The sequence below is a fragment of the Dipteris shenzhenensis genome, chromosome 6 (genome assembly GCF_047967505.1).
Source record: "Dipteris shenzhenensis isolate YYH24624 ecotype China chromosome 6, Dip_SZ_1.0, whole genome shotgun sequence".
Classification (NCBI taxonomy): domain Eukaryota; kingdom Viridiplantae; phylum Streptophyta; class Polypodiopsida; order Gleicheniales; family Dipteridaceae; genus Dipteris; species Dipteris shenzhenensis.
In genome coordinates, this window is record NC_141601.1 from 357,499 (window position 1) to 379,073 (window position 21,575).

At 46.1% G+C, this 21,575-nt stretch overlaps 1 protein-coding gene across 1 annotated transcript in view; it reads left to right on the forward strand.

Annotated features, from left to right (window-relative positions):
* Positions 1-1,214: 1,214 nt before the first annotated feature.
* PDIL5-1 (PDI-like 5-1) overlaps positions 1,215-21,575 on the forward strand; it is a 74,441-nt gene continuing 54,080 nt past the window's right edge. Inside the window, exons 1-3 of the mRNA XM_087376087.1 lie at positions 1,215-1,412; positions 8,180-8,238; positions 20,778-20,953. Coding sequence (XP_087232213.1) covers positions 1,290-1,412; positions 8,180-8,238; positions 20,778-20,953 — 358 coding nt within the window. The 5' untranslated portion in view covers positions 1,215-1,289. The remainder of the gene's footprint in view (positions 1,413-8,179; positions 8,239-20,777; positions 20,954-21,575) is intronic.

Genomic DNA, 21,575 nt, shown 5'->3' on the forward strand with positions numbered 1-21,575 from the left:
ACTAAACCTTCCCACAATGTGATTGCGGCCTTTAGAATGTTTCTACCTTTGATGAACCTTTTTTTCCTTCCCTTATCCAATCCTACATTTTTGTTTAAAGCCTCAAAGCCAATGCCTTAGCTATTATCTTGTAGCTTGTGTTGAGCATCGTGATGGGTCTCCAATTGGAGATGGGCTCATTGGCACCTCCCTTGGGAATATTTGCCTCTTACATTCTTATAGTTTGCCTTTTGTGGGCAATCTCAGGCAAAATGGCCACCCATGCCATCAACAAAAACATAAATTTGGAAAGTTTTTAATAAGAAAACTTATGCACCATCCTTCTTCCTCGGCCATCATCTACTACTAAAGCTTATGGCAAATCCATAGCCAAGTCCATCATTACACATGCTTGTGGGTTTCTTGTAGGGCTAATGAAACGCTCTTGTTTATTCCCCAATAATTAACCTAGAGGGGCACAAAGAGCTTCTAGTTTTGGGAAAAGAAAGCTAATGGGAGGTTTGTGAATCCCACCCATGTGGAAGCATTAGTGGGTGGGGGCATATCGGGGCTAAAATCAATATCCACATTTTGCATTGAGAGAGAGAGAGAGAGAGAGAGAGAGAGAGAGAGAGAGAGAGAGAGATTATATTATCATCCATTGGAGACCAAAACATCATATATGGGATCAACGTAGGTTGTACATTAGTTAGGCATTCAGAGTCCATTATTCCTGCTCATGCATTCATAGTAGATTCTACTTTACAATGTGTTTTTAATTTTGTTTTTCATTTTGTTATTGTTGTTGTAGTGACCTTGCGATTTTTCCTTGAGTTTCATGCGCTTCATATGAGATTTGGATGAATTTGAAACTTGAAACCCTGAAATTCGAAATCCAAACATTGAAACTCCTAACCCTAAAGCCCGAAACCCAAAAAGTGAAACATTAGCTTCCAAAATACAAAAACCATGGGCAAGATAAGAAGTATACATGCCACCCTTGCATCTCGCATTTCGAGACTCCATTGAAGTGGAACCCCTTACCCCTAAAATGTCAGCTGCCCAACCCTCCTTTTTTCTCCATGGGAAGACCCCAAGACCCAAAAGAGAGGCAAAATATGCTTACGTGCCAAGCTCTTTTTATGGGGCACAATACTAGCCCTTTGTATTAAGCTAATTTCTTTTCCTGTTTTTAAAAAAAGAGAAATTTATATTCTCCCTCAACCTCTTACATCTTACATTATTTGCAAGTGAGGGGTGATCATTTGACTCGTGTTCCGTCTCCACTGCGAAATTGGTAATCCAACACCATGGCGATGCTTCAGCGACGTTTGGTGATACTTCTCATCACGACCATGCTTTTGTTGGCGATTGGAGATTTTCGAATACGTGCAGACGTTGTTAGTCTCAACGATGCCACCTTCATGGACAAAGTGAGCTTCTATTCGTGTCCACCGTTATACACGATGTCATATTGGCTACCATGTTTTGGACACCATGAAAATGCTCTCGTCTAGCCTAATCTCTACATCTGAAGACAGCTGAAAGGTGAAAGGGTAGTGGGAACTTCGTGCGGGGTTTTTTCTCGAGTTTTAATGTTATGAATGAGTTTTCTGCATTATGCCTTATCAGATGAAGGCTTGACTTCACGAATCATACCTTCCGTTCATCGATTGGCATAGAGTAGAGTCGTCGCTACCAGTGTATTCATCGGCCATGCTATCTGACCAACTGTCCATCGTTAGCCGGCTGGCCATATACAGTGCTGGTACTGGTTAATCAAGTGAATGACAAAGTGACCCTTTCCACGTTGGGTTACATAGTAATTTTGCACAAGATCAATGCAATTTGAGGATCTTCTCGCGTTCAAAACATTGTAATGCATCCTATTAACTTGGATGTGTCTCGGGTCCAGCCTACTGTCTGGTTTGTTCCTTTTCTGTTCTTGTTCTATGTTTGATCTCTTTTCAGTTGGGTATTTTTTGGACCGGGTTTAGTTTGTCACAATCTCTTGGTCCAGTTTTTGGTCACCTTTGGGTCCACTGGGTTTGGATCCAACCTTTTGTTGTGCGATCTGCAAACGCGTACCACAGGTGGATATTCTTCCCTACAATAGCCATGAGCTCACTCTTGGACTTGGCAACGACATTCTTAAGTCTCTCAACTTCGCATTTGAGATTGCCAAAGTTCATCTTGAGCTCTCGGTATGGGCTTGTTGCAGCTGGAGTAGTTTTAGACTATCTCGTCATCCATTTGGTCTTGATCCAGGTTTGTGTTGGGGTAAAGGCACATTGCCACCCTTTAAATGTTACAACTACTATGACTGTCCTAAGACAGTCATAGGGGGAATACCTAATCCTAATAAAATTTTTGAGTTTGTGGTGTGGCTCAACACAATTTTCACACACCCACACTCCCTAGTGTCTCCCTCTCCTATCGTTCCACTCCCCTCTTTCCCTCACAAGTGGTATCAGAGCTACCCTCTCCCTCTCACTCCAGTCTACCCCTCCCTCTCCCCTCGGGCCTCGTGCCCTCTGTCAACAGGCAGCACGCGGTGTGCTTCAAGGCGCAGCAGGTGCGCGAGCAGGGCGCAGCCGCGTGCAGCAGGTGTGCGACCAGCCGCGCGCAGCAGGCCCGCGTGCAGCCATAGCTGCAGCAGCAAACGGCGGCCGCAGCCTACCAGGCGGCCGCAGCCAGTCAGGCAGCCGCAGCTCCAAGGCGGGCGCAGCCAGCGCACGCAGCGCGCAGCACCGGCCGCGTAACCAGGCTGCACAGGCAGCTGGTCGTGACCGTGACCAGCCACGACAGGCAGCCGTACCGGCTGTACGGACGCGTGCACGTACAGGTACAGCCGTACCGGCTGTACCCTCAGCCAAGGAATTGCCCCATTTTTTTGGGGGATCCGTGCCCTCGCAAGTACAGGGTACAGCAGGTACTTGCAGGTACAGCAGGCACAGAAATTTTTTTTTTGGGGAAGAAGGAAAAAGTGAGAGCACTCTGCTCTTTTGCGTGGTACTTGCAAGTACACGCAGGTACAGAAGTACAACGAGGTTTTATCTTGATGCATTCCCGGAATTTTTCAGTTCTAAAACTGTGTGTTTGAGGTACAGCAAGTACACTCGTGTCCCTCGTGCTTGAGGTGACTAGTGCCACAGTGTGTGGTAGTTGCACAGTTATTTTTCGGGAAGGTCAGATGCCTTAATTTGTAGAGGGCTTTTATGCTTTTGCTGAGTGCAAATCTCAGTTTTCGGGTGACAATTTCAAAGGGCTTTTGCCTGGAAGTGTATGCAGTGTATGCCTTGAGGCAGTGTGGAGCCAAGGTGCCCACATTGGTCTTGTTTCCGCAGTGTACTCAGTGACATTTCTTGCAGGTCACATTCTGTGTACGACACTTTGAAAATCTCAGTTGAGCCACGCTTGGCTAGGGCGCATCGAGTTTACTCGGTCCCTAACTGTCCATCGTTGACAGTGCTCAAAAGTTTTTCTTTTCGGTGTTTGTACATTGACATGAAAGACTTGGGTGATGCAAATCACATACTGGGTATGCGGATTTCGTGACAGGTCTAAGGGACTTTTGTTTCTGTCACAGGAAGAGTACATTGGCAAAGTACTGCAGAGGTTTAACATGGAAGGGGGGAAGTCTATTAGTACCCCGTTGCCTCCTCATTTAAAACTCAGCAGTAAGGACAGCCCCAGATCAGATGATGATAAGGCTGAGATGGCCAAGGTTCCGTATGCATCTGCAGTTGGTTCTTTGATGTATGCCATGGTTGCCACTAGTCCGGATATTGCTTTTGCGGTGGGAGTCATCAGCAGGTATATGGCAAATCTAGGCAAGCGGCATTGGGAAGCAGTGAAAGGCGTCTTGAGGTATCTCAAGGGTACCAAAGACTTGTGCATATGCTATGGTAGGCAGGATGCATTGGTGCATGGTTTTACAGATTCAGACTATGCAGGGAATGCAGATAACCGGAAGTCTACTACCGGTTACATTTTCACATTTGCAGGAGGTCCTATATCATGGGTGTCTCGTTTGCAGAAATGCATTGCACTGTCAACCACTGAAGCTGAATATATTGCAGCCACTGAGGCTTGCAAGGAAGCAATATGGCTTACTCGGCTGGTGGGAGATTTGGGCATTACAGGAGATATGCCAGTTTTGCATTGTGATAGTCAGAGTGCTATCATGTTGGCAAAGAATCCGGTCTTTCATCAGAAGACCAAGCACATAGATGTGAAATACCATTTCATCAGGGAGGTACTGGAAGACAAGCGGCTTGAGCTTGTGAAGGTGCATACTGATGATAATCCTGCAGATTTGCTCACTAAGAGCTTGCCTACAGAGCGGTTTGCACATTGTTGCCGCATCATGGGATTAGGATGAGACCATTCTTATTTTATGGTCTTGTATACAGTAACTGTATATTACTGTAATTTTTATTCTTTTCTCCCCTTTAGGCACATTGGCCTTTAGGTGGGAGGTTGTTGGGGTAAAGGCACATTGCCACCCTTTAAATGTTACGACTACTATGACTGTTCGAAGACAGTCATAGGGGGAATACCTAATCCTAATAAAACCTTAGAGTTTGTGGTGTGGCTCAACACAATTTTCACACACCCACACTCCCTAGTGTCTCCCTCTCCTATCGTTCCACTCCCCTCTTTCCCTCACAGTTTGATCTGTCTAGATCCAAGTCAAGTAAAAATTTAAACTCTCTCTCCGGCCTACCTCGCCACAATCCACTTGATACCTCTTGCTCCGCTTCAGTCTCTTGCCTCCTTGCTCTCCTCCCTGCTTCCTCCCTCCTTGTCTTGCGTCCTTGCTTTGCAACTCTACCTACTCCCTCCTTGCCCTACCTCTTGATACCTCTTCTAAGAGTTTGGAGATGGAGAGCATAGTTACCAGGGAATGGGAATGTTTCGGGAACGTGGGGGGTCAGAATGGGAATGGGAACGCCCGCATCATATGAGACGTCATCAAATCACATGGAAACATACCAAAATATGCTAGGAATAACCAGATGTAGCAGCTCTAAGCTTTCCAAATCCCCCGTGCTGTCCAGTTGTTCTCAGAGACTCTTACATTCTGTAATCAAATCGGCCTCGGCCTCAAGCTGGCTGTCTGCTCCTCGAAGAACTACATCATCTCCTCGTAGTACCGTGTCTGTAGGAAAAGATTATGTTTCAATAGCTAGAGAGGGAGCCAGTGGTTGGCCGAGAAATCCAAGGCGAGTGCCGTGTGCACCACATAATCCTTAGAAAACTGAAATATACATCAACTCAAATTGCAATGTGCATTGTGCAATGAACAACGTGCATAAACTTTAAAGCTTTAAGCCAGAGAATTGCAATGTGCTTTAAGCTGAGTGGGCTGAGTGCTTGAGAGAGGGGGCTGAGAGGCTGAGGGGAAGGGGTTGGAGAGGGCTTAAAGCCCTCCGTCGGCTCTAAAAATGGTGCTCCCGCATAGCCCTAAACCCAGAACGCCAAAGACCCAGCCCGGAACGCGTTCTGGCCGTGTTCCCGGAACGTTTCCCAGGCGTTCCCCCTTCTAGGAACGTTCCCAGATGTTCCTGCACTGCCATCCACCTGGGTGCGGCATTCCCACGTTCTAGGAAGATGGAACGCCGTTCCCTGGTAATTATGATGGAGAGAGCTAAAAAATGTGGAGCAGATTGCAAGAATGAGATACAAGAGGGCTATTAATATGATAAAACCCTAAAATCCTAGGGAGAGTCAAAACTGATTGCTCTACTCACTCAACCTCTAATTGTGGTTAGGGGGAAAAACCTTAGAAGGAAAAAGTGTCCCTAACCCTCCTAATCAACTTATACATGGCCACTGCCTTAGATATTATAATATTTCCAACACCCACTGCAATGACAATGTCCTGGTGGACTAAGTGTGATCTCAACCACTAAATGAAAGTAAGTCCAAAGCTTTGCGGAAAGCTTTAAAGTTTTCTCTGGAGAGGGCTTTGCTGAAAAGATCTGCAAGGTATGATTTGTAGATAGTAGATCAGACTGGTTTCTTGTGCCTGTAACCTCTCTCTGACATAATGATAATGGATCTCAATGTGTTTCGTACATGCATGAAACAGAGGATTCCGTGCCACCAGAATAGCACTCTGTCTACCCTGTACTCAGCTTCACAAGATGAAGTTGCCATAGTGAATTGTTTCTTGCTCAACCAAGAAATGCATGAACTACCAATAAAGAAACAATTTCCAGTGGTGGAATGTCTAGTGTCATAATCACCAACCCAATGTGAATCACTGAAAGCATGCAAATCAAAGTCACCCCCCTAGCGTAGAACAGACCAAGACACTGAATACCCTTCAAATATCTGAAACCACGCTTTACAGCACACCAATGCTGTGTCTTTGGGCTGTACCTGCTCAACTAGATGCATGAAAGTGAATATCTGGACGGATATTACAGAGATAAATAAGGCATGCAACAGCTCGACTGTACACAACAGCATTAAAAGGTTCACCTGCATCATGCATGGACAGCCTCAAACCCTGGCTCAATGGGAGTTGAAATAGGCTTGCAATCTTGAAAATTGAACCTTTGTAACAGCCCCTTAATGCATTTTGACTGTTTGAGCACAATGCCTTCATCTGTTTGCAAAAACTGAATGCCCAAATCATATCAGACTCTCAAATGAAGCTTCAAGGTCCTTCTTGAATTCTACAAATTTCTCTTCATTTGTGCCTGTGACAGCATATCATCCACATAATCAGCAAATCCTTTTTGTCTGTTTTGACATAAAGGTCCTCTCAGTTGGACTATTCTGTAGACCCTGATTGGTAAAAAATGTATGATTTTTCTTATACCAAGCCTGTGGGGCATGTTTCAGCCCCCATAGTGCCTTCTATGTTAAAAAAATTAGAACCTGAGATAGTGCTAGACTAAAATCTGTCCTCTTTCTTCTAATATCACTTGCAGCTTACATGAAATTGTTTCACGCATGAATCAATATTGCAGACTAGAAGTGCTATTTAATGAAAGCAAAATGAAGGGGCAACTTTGATTGTAATATCATTGACACGGTGCACCACTGCTGTGTTTATGCTCACCATCAAGCATCCAGGGCAGTGGACAGCTGCGTGTTTTGGGATGTTTGGTGAAGCTTTCTATAAGAATGGTTGGCTCAGATTTGTGCAATATATCCTTAGACATTTTTGGACTCCTTTACTGTTTTGAATTTGGTGCTTGTTCTCTCTTGTGGACACACTGGATTAACTCCTCTCTAAGATCCTTCCGTTGCACACACCTTATCCATTTCTATTTCTTCTGTGTGGGGAAACTAGCCAAGGATTTAGTTTTTTCTAAGACCAGGTAGCTCCATAGGCTTGAAACACGTGGAAAAAGAAGGGGCAGGAGCCCTCGCTGAGCTGCGGGCAGCTTATAACAGGAATTTTATGTTGTAAAAGTTGTCTTCCGTCACCTTCAACCGCCCTGCAGATTTTGAGTCACGAGCGCTACCTCAAGAGGTCTTGGACTTTCAAGAGGTCCAACTGGTCTGCTAGGTTCAAAAGTGTTTCAAGCTTGCCTTTGGTGTTCCAGATTGTGCAATAATCATAGAACCCTTTTGGCATACTTGCACCGAGGTGCTGCAAACAATTGAATGGGCCCATGGGTTTTTAGCCACAAGCCATCAACATTAGTATTGAATTGTGAGATTGAAACAGTTTTGGGTGTACCTTTTTTGGAATACATTTCCCTCGTATAAGTGGGGTTTCTTCAATACGTTTTAGGAAAAAGTAAAGATGTTCAAGTCTAATAGGAAAGATGATCAAACTCTCCTATTTAGTATAAGAGGCTTTGTGTTAAATTGGATATTTCTTTGTAATGTACACATAAGGAAGTCCAGCATTAAAAACACTGCTATGGTTCTGGTTTGTATTCATCTATTTGGCATGAAGCTCAAATATCAGGAAGAGTAAAGTTTTGGTTTAAAAGGGCACCTTCTTTCTTTTTTCTGTTTCAAGAAGAAACAGAAAGAAGAGAAAGAACCCACAATCCGTAAATGCAAAAGAGTTCAGGGTTTCACATGCAGTGACTTATTATTCAAATAAATGTGGCATCAGAAGCATTCATGACGACTTGAGCCTTGCGAAAATTTATTCTTTCTTATTGTAGATGTGTTGTCTCTAGCCATGCATTTTGATATTTCAATGATATGCTCTTTTTGGCAGGTAAAAGAGAAGGATACACTTTGGTTTATCAAATTTTGTGTGCCTTGGTGTAAGCATTGGTGAGTACTTTGAGTAAGGTGTTGTTAACTTTGATGACATTAGATCTCAGCACGTCTAAAGTCCTTTTTTTTTTCTTTGCCTTTTGCCTGATGTATGAGTAATACCTTAAGCAAGATCCTCTAAACCTATTTTTTTAATGAGTTGTAGTTTTCCAATGCTAACTTCAAGGAATTGATTCATATCTGCTAGAGAGCATGGTTCTTATTGAGTTCATTGATAATATTGACATGGCATTTTAAGAAGGGTCCTAGATGCTTGTACGGAGAGTGGAGCCATGCAGGATGATAGACTCTAGAGTGACCTCTGAAAGATCGGGGTACTTTGGAAATGCGTGAAATTAGACCCTCGTTTCGAGGATACCTATTCACATGTAATGATTTAATTATAATTGCATTATGATAAAAAATATGCTTGTTTTAAAAATATTTGCAAACTTGACACGGCCCCCTCCCTTTCCCCCCTCTCTGTCTCTCTGTCTCCCCTACTTCTCACGTCCTCCCCTCCCATCCCCATGCCCTACTAGGCTTCTTTGCCCACTGCTGCCAGACTTTCTCTTTGCCCTACTAGGCTTCTTTGCCCACTTTCTCCAGCTCATCCTCACTTATCTCTTTTACGCATACCCACCACAGCAGCCCTTAGTCTCTGTAGACCTCTTATAGCAGCTTCTTACGGAGATACACTATCTCCAAGCTCGAGAGGCCCAAGTAGCACGATAGGTTAACATTCTCAGACGTGATGTCTTAACGATCTAGATTAAGGCTACTGATCTTCAGAAGGAGGTGGATGATCTTCGACAATAGGTAGAAATAACCCTGAGGAGCGTTATGGTTGTAGAGGAGCACATAGCCACAATGCAGTCGGCCATCGAGGAGACTTCCAGGTGGGTGGATGTACTGAAGCAAGAGCTTGCAAAAGCAACCATTTCAGCCACCCTACTGAAGCAGCAACAAAGAGCCAATAAAGCTCTTAAAAATAGAGAACGCTGGATTCCGTTCACTCCTACTACTGTCAAGTATGCCACCACTTTTGTGACCTCCATTTGGGAGGTACAGGAGCATGGGATCGATGGGGCTTGGCGAGTGGTGCGCGACCCCAACAGGTTTCAGCCCTTGATCATACACGTCAGGGATACTCAATCCTGATTGGTAGCACTGTGGAAATGTGTAGCTCTTTGGGAGTATCCATAGATCCATATGGATGAGGATCTTACCCTCTTGCAGGTGGAGGATTCTCTTACAGCAGTGGGATGCTGCCCGCTAGGGAAGTACTATGGGTAGTCCTCTCTCTAGGCTTGGGTGTGAGTAGACAGTGATTCTGGAAGTGCGACTCTTAACCGGACCTAGATGGATGCTCATTGGAACACCCACCTAGAGAGGTGGGGCTGTGAGATTCAAAGGACCAGACCTCGACGTCCACCATTTGGAACTGCAATGGAACCTTGTCGTCAGAGCCAGGGAACTTCTTAGAGTCGTACATAGGATGATATATTATCTTCTACATAGAGACTCGTTAAAGTCCAGAGTGCCCACTACCAGTAGTTTGTGGCCATTCGTGGGTGTTGGCCAATCGGGATGAGACTAAGAGACATACGAAGTATGGTGATTAAAGGAGTCACAGTTCTATACTGATCTTCTCTCACTGGGGTGATTTCGGAGTAGAGATGTAACCCCCCATGGTAATTTTTCTATGGCAGCTCAATGGGACCTTCTCATCGCAGTCTCCTTAGAGACCTCACATTTGGCTACGGAGCTTCCAGAAGAGGATAAGACATCTCCATATGCGGCCATATATCCAGATATCATGGTCTTTCGAACCGCGGCAAAGTTCTTCTTGGGGACTTTAATGCTAGGATTGGAGACGACAGGGATTGATCATTGACTTTCAGCATGACTATTCTATTACCTGACATTGATCCGCAGATAGGCGAGGCCTGGTCACCTCATATGGATACTCTTTCATGGATATGGGCAGGATACATGACCTGATTATCTAGAATGGTCTGCACAAATGGCCTTCGAGACGGCTTACTTATGTCCTGCATGGAGGTGGTTCGAGTGTAGTTGACTACCAATGGGATCCCTTGCCTTTGCTTCTCACACATCACAGACTTTTCCATACTGCCACCACTCCCCTGGAGCCAACCATACCTACTTGTTCTTTAGCTTGTCCACCTCATACCCTACACTGCACATCCCATCACACACACTTAGCTATTAGGAGATCCACTTTAATCACAAGCTAGCCTCCACCGACGCTACTTGCATTTCTATTTTGTTTGCTGATATTGATGACTCCCCTTGCTAGAAGATACCCGCTCTCTTCGCGATGCTGCCCTTCAGCCTTTCCCCCACACCACCAAGTCCAACCACCCGGCACCCATTGGATGTCCCCTGCAATAAATGGTATGGTAGTTGATGGTCACTTTGGTCTGACTAAGCAGATGAAATGGAAATACCACAGTTTGTGGGGTTCTGGCACATTGTTCAGCCAGTTTAAAGTGGCTGTGGGGAAGACAAAATTGCAAAAATATGATGAAAGGAAGTTTGCCTACTTCTGGTACCAAGGAGGTGCATGCGTGCAAAAGAAAAGGGAAAAGTTCCAATGTCCTGCTCTGTTTTGGTGAACAGAAAGCTTCTGGAATGAGCTGAAGGTACGACTCGTAAGTGTACCTGGAATAGTGTGCTCTTGCATGGCATGCATGCGGATGCATTCACCTAATTAGGACTTGAAATTTTGGCATTCATGCATGCTTATGGAGTTGCATGCATATGTTATGTGTCTAGCTTGGTAGCATGCATTGATTATATGAGCTTGCATGCAGAGATGGCATGCTCATGCATGGGTTAGAAAGTCCTGCATAAAGGTTTATAAGTTTGCATGCTCATGCATGGGCTGGAAAGCCTACATGATGATCTATCAGTCTGCATGCAATGTTTAACATGCTCATGCATGGGCCGGAAAGCTAACCGGAATGCATGCATTTCGATCTATGCTTGCATGCCAAGTTTGCATCCGCATACATGGGCTAGAAAACCATGCATGCAGATCTATGCTTGCGTGGAAAATGATTGCATGCCCAATGGACTAGACAACCATGCATCCAGCTCTGTAATTTTGCATGCAGTACATGCATGCTCTGTTAAGTTTGCATCTAGTGGTTGTATGCTCTTGCATGGGCTGGAAAACCATGCATGTAAAAGTGTACATGGAACTTTTTAGTCCAGTGAAGTGCATGTGTACGTGCGTTTTGCATGCATTAGTTATCATTTTTGTTCCTTAAATTGTGATTTTTTAATGCGATATATGTTAATTGGTATGTAGATGTTATGCATGTATTTGTTAATATAATCCTCTCCATGTTTCATTTGAAAGTGACTTTCAAGAACATGTCTTAAGCACCCACCCCCCCTCCCCCTAGCTGCTGTTACTCTCACCCCCCCCCCCCCCCCCCCCCCCCGCGGCCCCCTTAGAGCAGCCTCCTCCCCCCCCGCCTGCCTCTCGCCCTTCCTCGTCTCGACCTACGGGCAAGGGGGTGCCTGAGCACTCTTCGACGCAGCCCAGCTCTGGCTCTATCTCCTCACAGTCAGGGTCATCGGGGCCCTTTCTCAGCTTCCAGGTCCTAAGCCCCACCATGCTCATCCTCCACCTAGAGAGTTTTGGAGGCTAGGACCATGGAACTACCTAGAGATTCCGGACAGATACCCGCTTGCTCTGGAGGTGTCAATCCTGATTTTACAGCCCCGAAAAGGGGTTCCATAGGAGTGTACGGCTCTCGCACTCGTCCCTTCTGGGGATTTCACTTCTCAGCTAGTGGGGAGGAGCAGTGGACCCCCACGCTGTTTGATTTGATGATGGGGCAGCAGATGTTCAGCATGATGGAGGAGTGGCGAGGCCCGTAGGGGAGGGACCCGTGGGTCTCCCATGGGAAGACCGCCACTTTTCAGTTGGGTTTTTCTGCAGATAGACGGGACTTGGGAGCAGCTATTTGTGTGCTTCGCCTAGGTCTTGAGGTTCAGCTTAAGCATGCATCATACTGGACGCTACAGCAGTGTGCGGATAGCTTGGAGTCGAGGCCTCCTTGATGCAGTGGGCCATCAAGGTAGGCATCGAGCCAGTTACGCCACTAGTTCGGCGCTGAGTGGATTTGGACTACTCCCCCTCCAAACCACCGGTGAAGTCATAGAAGTCGGAGGTTATAGTGCAGGCTCCTTAGCACAAGAGAGCCTTGTTTTCCACCCCCCCGCCTCCCCATGAGTTGGACCATGGTTTGTTGGAACATGCACGGACTCCACGATCGGGCACGTCAGCAACCCCAGCACTTGTTACTTCGCCAGGAGTTACAGAGAGCAGTGGTTGGTAGGACAGTGGATTTCCTTTTGGTACAGGAGCATATGTTTTTTGCCTCGGACATCAGACGTAGACGCCACCTCCTTCTTGGGAGAGGCCCAGAGATCTGGTCTCCCGCAGTGGAAAGGAGTGGAGGGGTTTGCATCTCAGTCTCGCAGGCGGTTGCATCAGAGGTGTATGACCAGGGGGAGCTCATTATAGGTAGAGCAGTTTGGATGGGATTACGGATGGGAGATTCCAGGACTGGGATCCTGAACGTGTATGCCCTAGCAGCGTCTGGCCTTCTGGGGGCGCTTGACCGATTGTCTCCGGGATGTAGACTCGTGGATTGTTGGAGGGGACTTCAACAATCTTGAGTTCGGAGAAGACAAACAAGGGGGTGCTTCTTTCTCCGAGATGCCCGCGGCGGAGAAGAGTACTTGGGAGCAGTTTATCTTTTCGGTCTGTGGCAGGGACTAAGGCTGAGTTCTTTAGGACCCCTGGCAGTCTTAGTTTCTCCTTTGGCCAGCGCCGGCATGATGGATAGGTTCTACGTTGGAGATTGGGCCATGCATAGAGGTGGTTCCACGGGCATTCTTGCAGGGACTACCCTCTCAGACCACTCGCCGATTGTGTGTGTTTCATTTGCAGCAGCCCTGTCGAGGGCTCTCACAGAGGGGGGGTTCGCATCCCAGATGCGTTGATGCAGGAGGAGGAGGTGTTGCATGTCATATCGGAGATTTGGCAACAGCCAGAGGACACTCTGGAGGGTGGCTGGGCATCTTGGACAGCCAAGGCGATTCAGAGTAGTGAGGAGCTCTGCACCCAGGCTCTCCGCCGTCGTTTTTCCCTTCAAGTGACTTAGCCTCCATTGAGCGTCTCAAGGAGCAGGACACAGAGTTCCAGTGGCTTGTTGACAGCTATGAGTGTGCACGTCTAGAGCTTCAGGACACGGAGTTGAGGAGGGCTGAGTATTCTTATCATTCTGCTCATGCTCGTTGGGTACAGCAGGGGGATAGGATGAGCTGCCTGTTCTTTCAGGCCACGGGGCCTAGGTCGGCAAGTGCCCAATTGCAGAGGCTGAGAGAGCCCAGAGGATGGTGGAGATAGAGGCAGCTATTCCGGACTCTTGGAGGGAGGGACTGCAGGTTTTCACTCCGGCACACTGGCTAGGACAGTTCTCTAGGACGGGTGTACCTCTGAGGATTTAGCTGTGCCTGTAGTCGCTAGTCCCCACGAGCGCACAGTTCTATGATGTGGGACCGGGCGGACTACTGCAGCCCTGGATCACAGGGGATCAGGAGATGGATGGGGTGTTAGGCCAAGTGGGTTGGCAGAGGGTCATAGTAGTGGGATGTTTGGACAAGGAGTGGTCAATCGACCCTTCTTGCATCATAGACCTAGATGTCCCCCGCTGGAGACTATGGTTATGGGAGGGACGCCCTCGCAGCGAGAGACAGTGGGACCCCAGAGAGTGGTTATGGCCGGTCAGAGCAGGTTTCTCAGAGAGAGTGGAGGAGGTGCCTTTCTTCTTGTACACCACGCGGATAGGACGTCGCATCTAGATGGACGCAATGGCTTGGACCCCTTTGTGGGAGAGACACTGGAGTGCGCGGCAAGTGCTTGAGGAGGTTAGATCCAGATTTTGGGCCCGCCTGTGGTCTAGCTTGCGTCCATGGAAGATATCTTATTTCTTTTGGATGGTCGCACACGGTAGTCTCCCAATGGGCCCGTAGCTTGAGCAGATGCGAGTGGATGGCAGCTGCCACAGATGTATAGTCGGAGCTGTTGGGGTAAAGGCACTATGGCCACCCAAGTACAGTTAGTACACTTAAGTACAGTTAGTACTTTTATTTGTTAAGTACACTAAGTACGGTGTACTTAGTGTTGTAACCTTATCCTTTCATATAAAAGGTTGACTGTGTGCTAGGGGAGGTACACACATATGTTTTATCCCCACACTCTTGTGTTTATCCTGCTTGTGTGTCGGTGTGCTCCTTCTCTCCCTCGCCACAAGTGGTATCAGAGCCTGCCTACCTTCTTCTCCCGTCTGTCCAGCAACAGTGCCAGCAGCAGCATCGATCTGCTGCTTTCAGCAGGGGCTGGCAGCATTCAGCGCTGCCAGCGCCATCAGCCATCGAGGCTATTCGTCGCTAGCAGCAAAGCTACCAGCGACGCCATAAGCGGCGACGCCAGCAGCCAAGTCACCGGCGATGCCAGCAGCCAAGCCTACGGCGACGCCAACAGCCAAGCCGCCAGGCGACGCCAGCAGAAGCGGCGCTACCAGCGCCACAGGCGCCAGCAGAAGCGGCGCCACCAGCGCCACAGGCGCCAGCAGCGGCGCTACCAGCGCCACAGGCGCCAGCAGCTCCGCCACCAGCGCCACAGGCGCTAGCATCTCCACCGCAGTCTTGTTATGGGCGACTACTGGCGCTTGAACGAGGGCCAGCTTCGTCTCGCTTCTTTTCTCAGAATTTTGCTTTCGGTCCAGGGGCTTTTGCCTAATTCTTGTTCTACACTGTGTTACACAGTTTTAGGGGCAACTGGAAGCTTGATGTTGACAGTTTTTGAGCAGTTAAACAGTCAATTTCTGATTCTGTACTAAAAAGTACAGTCAGGTACTGTTTTGTGTCAACTACTGGACTGAAAACAGTCAATTTACTGAAGTACAGAGTGCACAAACTACTGCGGTTTTTACTGTAATAGCAGGGCAGATGCTGTTGAAAATCAGGGTACTGCTGGATTGTACAACAGAGCATTTATTGATGCATACAGTTCTGCTGTTCTGAATCTGCAGCAAGCAGTAAACAGTCAGAATTCTCTGATTAAGTGGGAGAAAAGTTGCAGGTGCAGGTCCTGTTTTTCCGTTGCAGGAATTTAATTTTTTGAGCACAGTACAAGTGCCTGTGTGCACTTGGTTTGCAGGGAGTCAGGCACCCAAGTGTGGGTTATATTTCTTGCTGATTGTAATGGCTTCATCCTCGGAATCTTCTCTTCTCAATATTAAAAAGTTGCAGGGTGCTGCTAACTACCCAATGTGGAAAAAGATGGTCCTGAATGTGCTAATTCTCAGGCAGTTTCATGCTCCTATTATACACAAAGGTGTGAAGCCCACTGGCACAACTGATGATGCTTGGGCACTAGCTGATCTGTCAGCAAAGTCCATAATTGAATTGTCACTCCATGAGAGTGTTGTTTGGAATGTGGATGGTGAAAAAACAGCCTGGGGTGTGTGGAAAAAGCTACAGGACACATATGAGCAGCAAAGTGTAGCCACAAAGATATATTGGTTGCGCAAGTTCTTCAATCTGAAGATGAAGGAAGGGACCTCCATGGATGCACATCTCAATGAGTTTAATTCAATTGTCACTCAACTTGCAAATCAAAAGTATGTGGTGGCTGAGGAAACCAAGGGTATGGCACTCTTGATCTCTCTTCCTGAAAGTTGGGATACATTCACCACAGCTGTAACAAATGCAAACACTTTCATAAGTTTTTCAGATATCACAGGGCTGATTTTGCAAGAAGAGCAGAAGCTGAAAGCTCAAGATGCAGTAAAGCCTAACAATGCCTTAAATGCAAGGGGGAGAAGTCAGCAAAGAGGCGAATCTCAGGAAAGGGGAAAAGGGAGGAGCAAGTCCCGCTCCAACAAAGATGTTGAGTGCTACTACTGTGGCAAAAAGGGACATACCAAAAAGCAGTGCTTTAAACTGAAAAATGATAAGAGAGACAAAGCCAAAAACACTGATCCGTCAGATGCAAAGGCAATTGTACCAGTAAGCAATGGCAAGAGCAGTGTGAAGATTGAAGAGCTTCATTCTACACACGGTTATGACAGTGAGGGAGAGGTTCTATTTCTCTCTACTTTGGATGCTCATTCTCTCCATGCAGGAGATTTTGCAGACATGCACTCTTGGATCATTGACTCAGGTGCCTCATTCCATGTTACACCTTACAAAGAATTGTTTGTAAGGTATGCAGCAGGGAGTAATGGAGTCGTTTTTCTAGGGGATAATCATGCATGCAGTATTGTCGGTGTTGGAGATGTCAGGCTTGTATTTGCTGATGGTACTCAGCTTATGCTTCACAATGACAGGCATGTACCCGAAGTCAAGAAAAATCTGATTTCTACTGGCATGTTGGATGACGAAGGTTTTGTGACCAGCTTTGGTCATGGTTTCTAGAAGGTCACCAAAGGTGCCCTGGTTGTTGCCAGAGGCTCTAAGGTTGACACAATGTATACTCTTCATGCTAAAGTATGTAATCATGCTGATATTCATGCCACCGAGCTGCCGAATATTTCTATGTGGCATAGCCGGATGGGACATATGAGCATAAGTGGAATGGAGCAATTGGCTCGCCTTGGCTACTTACCATCTCTTAAATTTTCTGATTTAAAGTTTTGTGAGCACTGCATATATGGTAGACAGTTACAGTGTCCTCATAAAAGGAGATTAGGACATAAAGATGCTCAACTTGAGCTTGTGCATACAGACGTGTGTGAGATGCCTAGTCCTTCACTTGGAGGTGCACGGTACTTTGTCACATTTATAGATGATTCCACAAGGAAGGTGTGGGTGTATCCTCTTCGATTGAAGAGTGATGTCTTTCCAGTGTTCCAGAAATGGCTTGCTATGGTTGAGAACCAAACAGGCAGAACACTGAAGGCTTTGCGGTCAGATAACGGTGGGGAGTATATGTCTAATGCATTCAATGCATTTTGTGATGCTAGAGGTATTAAAAGAGAACTCACTGCTCCTTACAGTCCAGCGCAAAATGGCACTGCAGAGCGTATGAATAGAACCATACAGGAAAAGTCCCGCTCTATGATGTCACATGCTGCTTTACCTCATGGATTTTGGGCTGAGGCTGTAAAAACAGCAGTACACCTCATCAATAGGTCACCAAATAAAAGACTAGATGGCAGAGTGCCAGAGGAGCTTTGGACAGGAAAACCTCCTTCCTATAAGCACTTGAGGGTCTTTGGCTGCACTGCGTACGTGCATATACGCAGAGAAGATCGCAGCAAGCTTGATCCTAAGTCTCTTAAATGCATTTTTCTTGGATATGGTGACAGTGGTGAGATGGGTTACCGCCTATGGGATCGTGTGAATAAGAAGCTAATACGCAGCAATGATGTCTTATTTGATGAGTCATGTATGTTTAAGGCAGCAGGTAAGCCTTCTGATGCTTCAGAGGTTGACATTGATGACTCGGGACATCCTGTACAATTCAGGCAGGCTGCGAATCAGCAGCGTAATCAGCCAATGCATGATGCTGCAGCAGGTCCAAATGGACAGCCCGCAGTGGCGGAAGATGTACTACGGGACATGCCACCTTTGGAAGACCTCCCAGGCATAATTCTGCAGCCTGATCTACTGGAACAGCCACCTGTTTTAGGTGAGCAGCAAGTTGGACAGCAAGACCAATGGGTCCGAAGGTCCACTCGACAAATGAAACCGCTAGACAGATTTGTTCCAAGAGCAGATTTTATTATGCTTACAGACTGTGGAGAACCTTCCTGTTACAAGGAAGCCGTGCAAATGCATGATAAAAGGCTATGGGAACTAGCCATGAAGTCTGAAATGGACAGTCTCCATAAAAATGGTACTTGGGAATTGGTGCAGTTGCCTAAGGGCATGAAATTATTGCCATGCAAGTGGGTGTATAGATTGAAAGTCACACTTGGAGCTAAGCCAAGGTATAAAGCCAGGTTGGTTGCCAAGGGCTTTAAGCAGGAGTATGGTGTCGATTTTGATGAGATCTTTTCTCGAGTGGTTAAGATGACCACACTCAGGATTGTACTTGCTTTGGTTGCATGTGAGAATTTGGAATTATGCCAAATGGATGTGAAGACAGCCTTTCTTCACGGTGATCTTCATGAAGAGATCTACATGCAGCAGCCAGAAGGATTTGCAGTCAAGGGCAAGGAGTCACTTGTATGCAAGCTTAAAAAGAGCCTTTACGGCCTGAAACAGGCACCAAGGGATGGTATAAGAAATTTGATACCTTCATGAAGTCCCAAGGTTTCAGGAGAAGTGATGACAATCACTGCTTATATACCAAAAGGGCTGCAAATGGCAGCTTAATCATTCTCATTTTATATGTGGACGACATGCTTATTGCTGGTAAAGCTCGTAAGGAGCTTGATGACCTTAAGAAAAGATTGCATGAGGCCTTTGATATGAAGGACCTTGGTGATGCAAATCACATACTGGGAATGCGGATACGGAGAGACAGGGGACAGCGTTTGTTGTATTTGTCTCAGACCGAATATATTGGCAAAGTATTGCACAGGTTTCATATGGAAGGGGGGAAGACCCTTAGTTCTCCATTGCCTCCATATGTGAAACTCAGTGCAATGGACAGCCCACACTCAGATGCTGATAGGGCTGAAATGGCCAAGATTCCGTATGCTTCAGCTTGTGGCAGTCTCATGTATGCCATGGTTGCTACCAGACCTGATATTGCGTTTGCAGTGGGAGTGGTTAGCAGGTATATGGCAAATCCAGGCAAGAAGCATTGGAATGCAGTGAAAGGTATCATGAGATACCTGAAGGGCACACAGGAGTTGTGCATATGCTTTGGCAAGCGAGATGCAAAGGGAGCTTCTCCCCCCCCTTCTCACCATCCCCCTTAGTCGAGAGAATATAGTGTTTGGGAGACGGTGGCTAGCATCACGGCTTGGAACATCAAGGTGGCCTGTTGCAGCTGGGTCATGGGCTAGCACCATGTTCCTCCGATGGCTACGGTGGTTGCCATTTGGCAGGATACATTTATACGCTGTGATCCATTTGGGAGCGCGGTGTTCCAGGTTCTCGAGCTACCGACGATAAGCGGGCACGTTTATGCAAGGCTTGGCCTGCAGATGTATTTTATGATCTCACGCCGCGAGGGATTCACTGGCTGTATAGTCCACCACCGTGGTTGTTAGCCCCTGTTACAGAGAATCCCTAGGCAGTGAGCTGGGATCTCTAGCAACAGGCGGGTTTTCTTTCAGCCCGTTTTTGTTTTTGGCCACGATTGGCACCTTTCCGGTTTTGCCAATTTGTATGGTTGGATTTTAAGCATTAATAGAAGTTCCTTTTCTCTGTTAAAAAAAAAAGAACATGTCTTAAGCATTTTATGAGTTCAAATATTTATTAAGTCAGGTACTCTGTATGACTATTTTGACAATAAAGAACTAATGTGCCAGCTTTATTCCTTTATGGATATTTCAGCTAAGAATTTGGCTGCCTGCATCATTATGTTAATGACACAATAGAACAGTGTGTGGTTTGGACAGCCCACTGTGTGATATGTCCTTGGGAATAATCCAATTGGTTAAAAACTAAGACCGTGCTGGGTCACTAAGATGGCGTAATTGTGTCACTTCAGTGACAATCTCAATGAGGATTGGTCTTCTGGAGTGTGGATCCACCTCGACCCTAACTAAATTGAGGGAAACTTTTTATTCTAAGTTCCATAGATGCTTTGGATTGAGCAGTAGATAGAGGTTGTTGAGTACCATTCATAACGAAATCCCTTGCTACATGCCTACTAGAGTTGGCAGGTGTGGTATAGGATATAAATAGTCGTGCATTAATGTGTCTTATTAGACATACATGAGGGATTACTCTCCTATATATTTACATATATAGGAGAACTAATCCCTTATTAATAAATAAATAAATCTATATAAATATAAATATAAATACACACACACACATAGATATGTATACACACACCAAGCCGTAATGTAGGTACTCTAAAATAATTGGAGCTGCTTTTTACACTCCTTGGGAGCTGCCATGTGCCCTCCCTAAGCTGATGTACTAGATGGTTTTTCTGTTGTCCCGTAGACCTTTGGTCTCCTGTGGACGCTAATATACTCTCTCTCTCTCTCTCTCATGCGCATGCGCGCGCGCACACACACACATACACATGAACGTGCACACATACAGCATGCACATAATGCGTTAGGAGTGAAATGTCATTGCTCTCTAGAATGTATGAAGTTGTAGAGATGTTCATGATTGGGTGCCAGGATGTCACGTGTCCTAAGGCTCATTGTGTATTGTGTTCTTTCATTTATAATTGCCTTATGGCTCTTTGGCTTCTAGTATCTGAAGTCCTTGTGTTGTACTTGGGTATGTTTTCTTATTTCAGTCAAATCTCATGGAAAATTGAAGGGCAAGTTTAAATTTATTCTTCTGATGCACAATCTTTACAGTGGTCGTGCAAGCGCGTTATGGGAAGAGTTAGGGAAGGCATTAGATGCTGAAGATGGAGTTGAGATCGGCCAAGTGGATTGTACAGCAAGTAAAACAACTTGTGTGAAATTTGGAATTCGGTCGTATCCAACTTTAAAGCTGTTCTATGATGGGGAGGACTATAAAACCTATTTAGGTCAGTGATCTTCTCCTCAGTTATCTTGATGAAATACGTTTGACTTCATTAAAATAAATAGAATAGGCCCTTGCTGTTGCGGCTAGCTTTAAGTGCCTTTTCTGTTTTGGGGTTTATCGGTTGGGCTTCAGGGTGAATCTTGAGTTATTTCTTAGTATCATTTTGAACATGTAATGCCAGCAATACACAAATCGCTACTTCCATGAGGTGGCAATTGTATCTAGAGGGCCTAGGAAACATAAATTACAATGTCTGCTCATTATAGCAGAGAAAATACCAGTATTACTTATGACCAATGTTCTGACACGTGTTTAAAACACATGTTTAACAAATTTCCAATTATTGCATTGACTCGTTCCACTTCTATATTCTGTTCGCGCAGAGAAGATATGCTTATTTGGCTGGATGTTATCCATTGATGTTGGAGATATCATAGCCAAAGAGTGTGTTGGTGTGAAGTGTTGGATCTCTTGGAGCTGTCCTTGAGTGCTCTACCTCCCTTGGCGGCCTCCTAGCTTGCTGGTCGGCACACTGTTCAAGGCACGCCTGCACGTGTGGACCTTTGAAGACGTTTTGGAGCTTTTTCATTGCCAATTTTAGGGTTTGCACGACACTGCAGCAG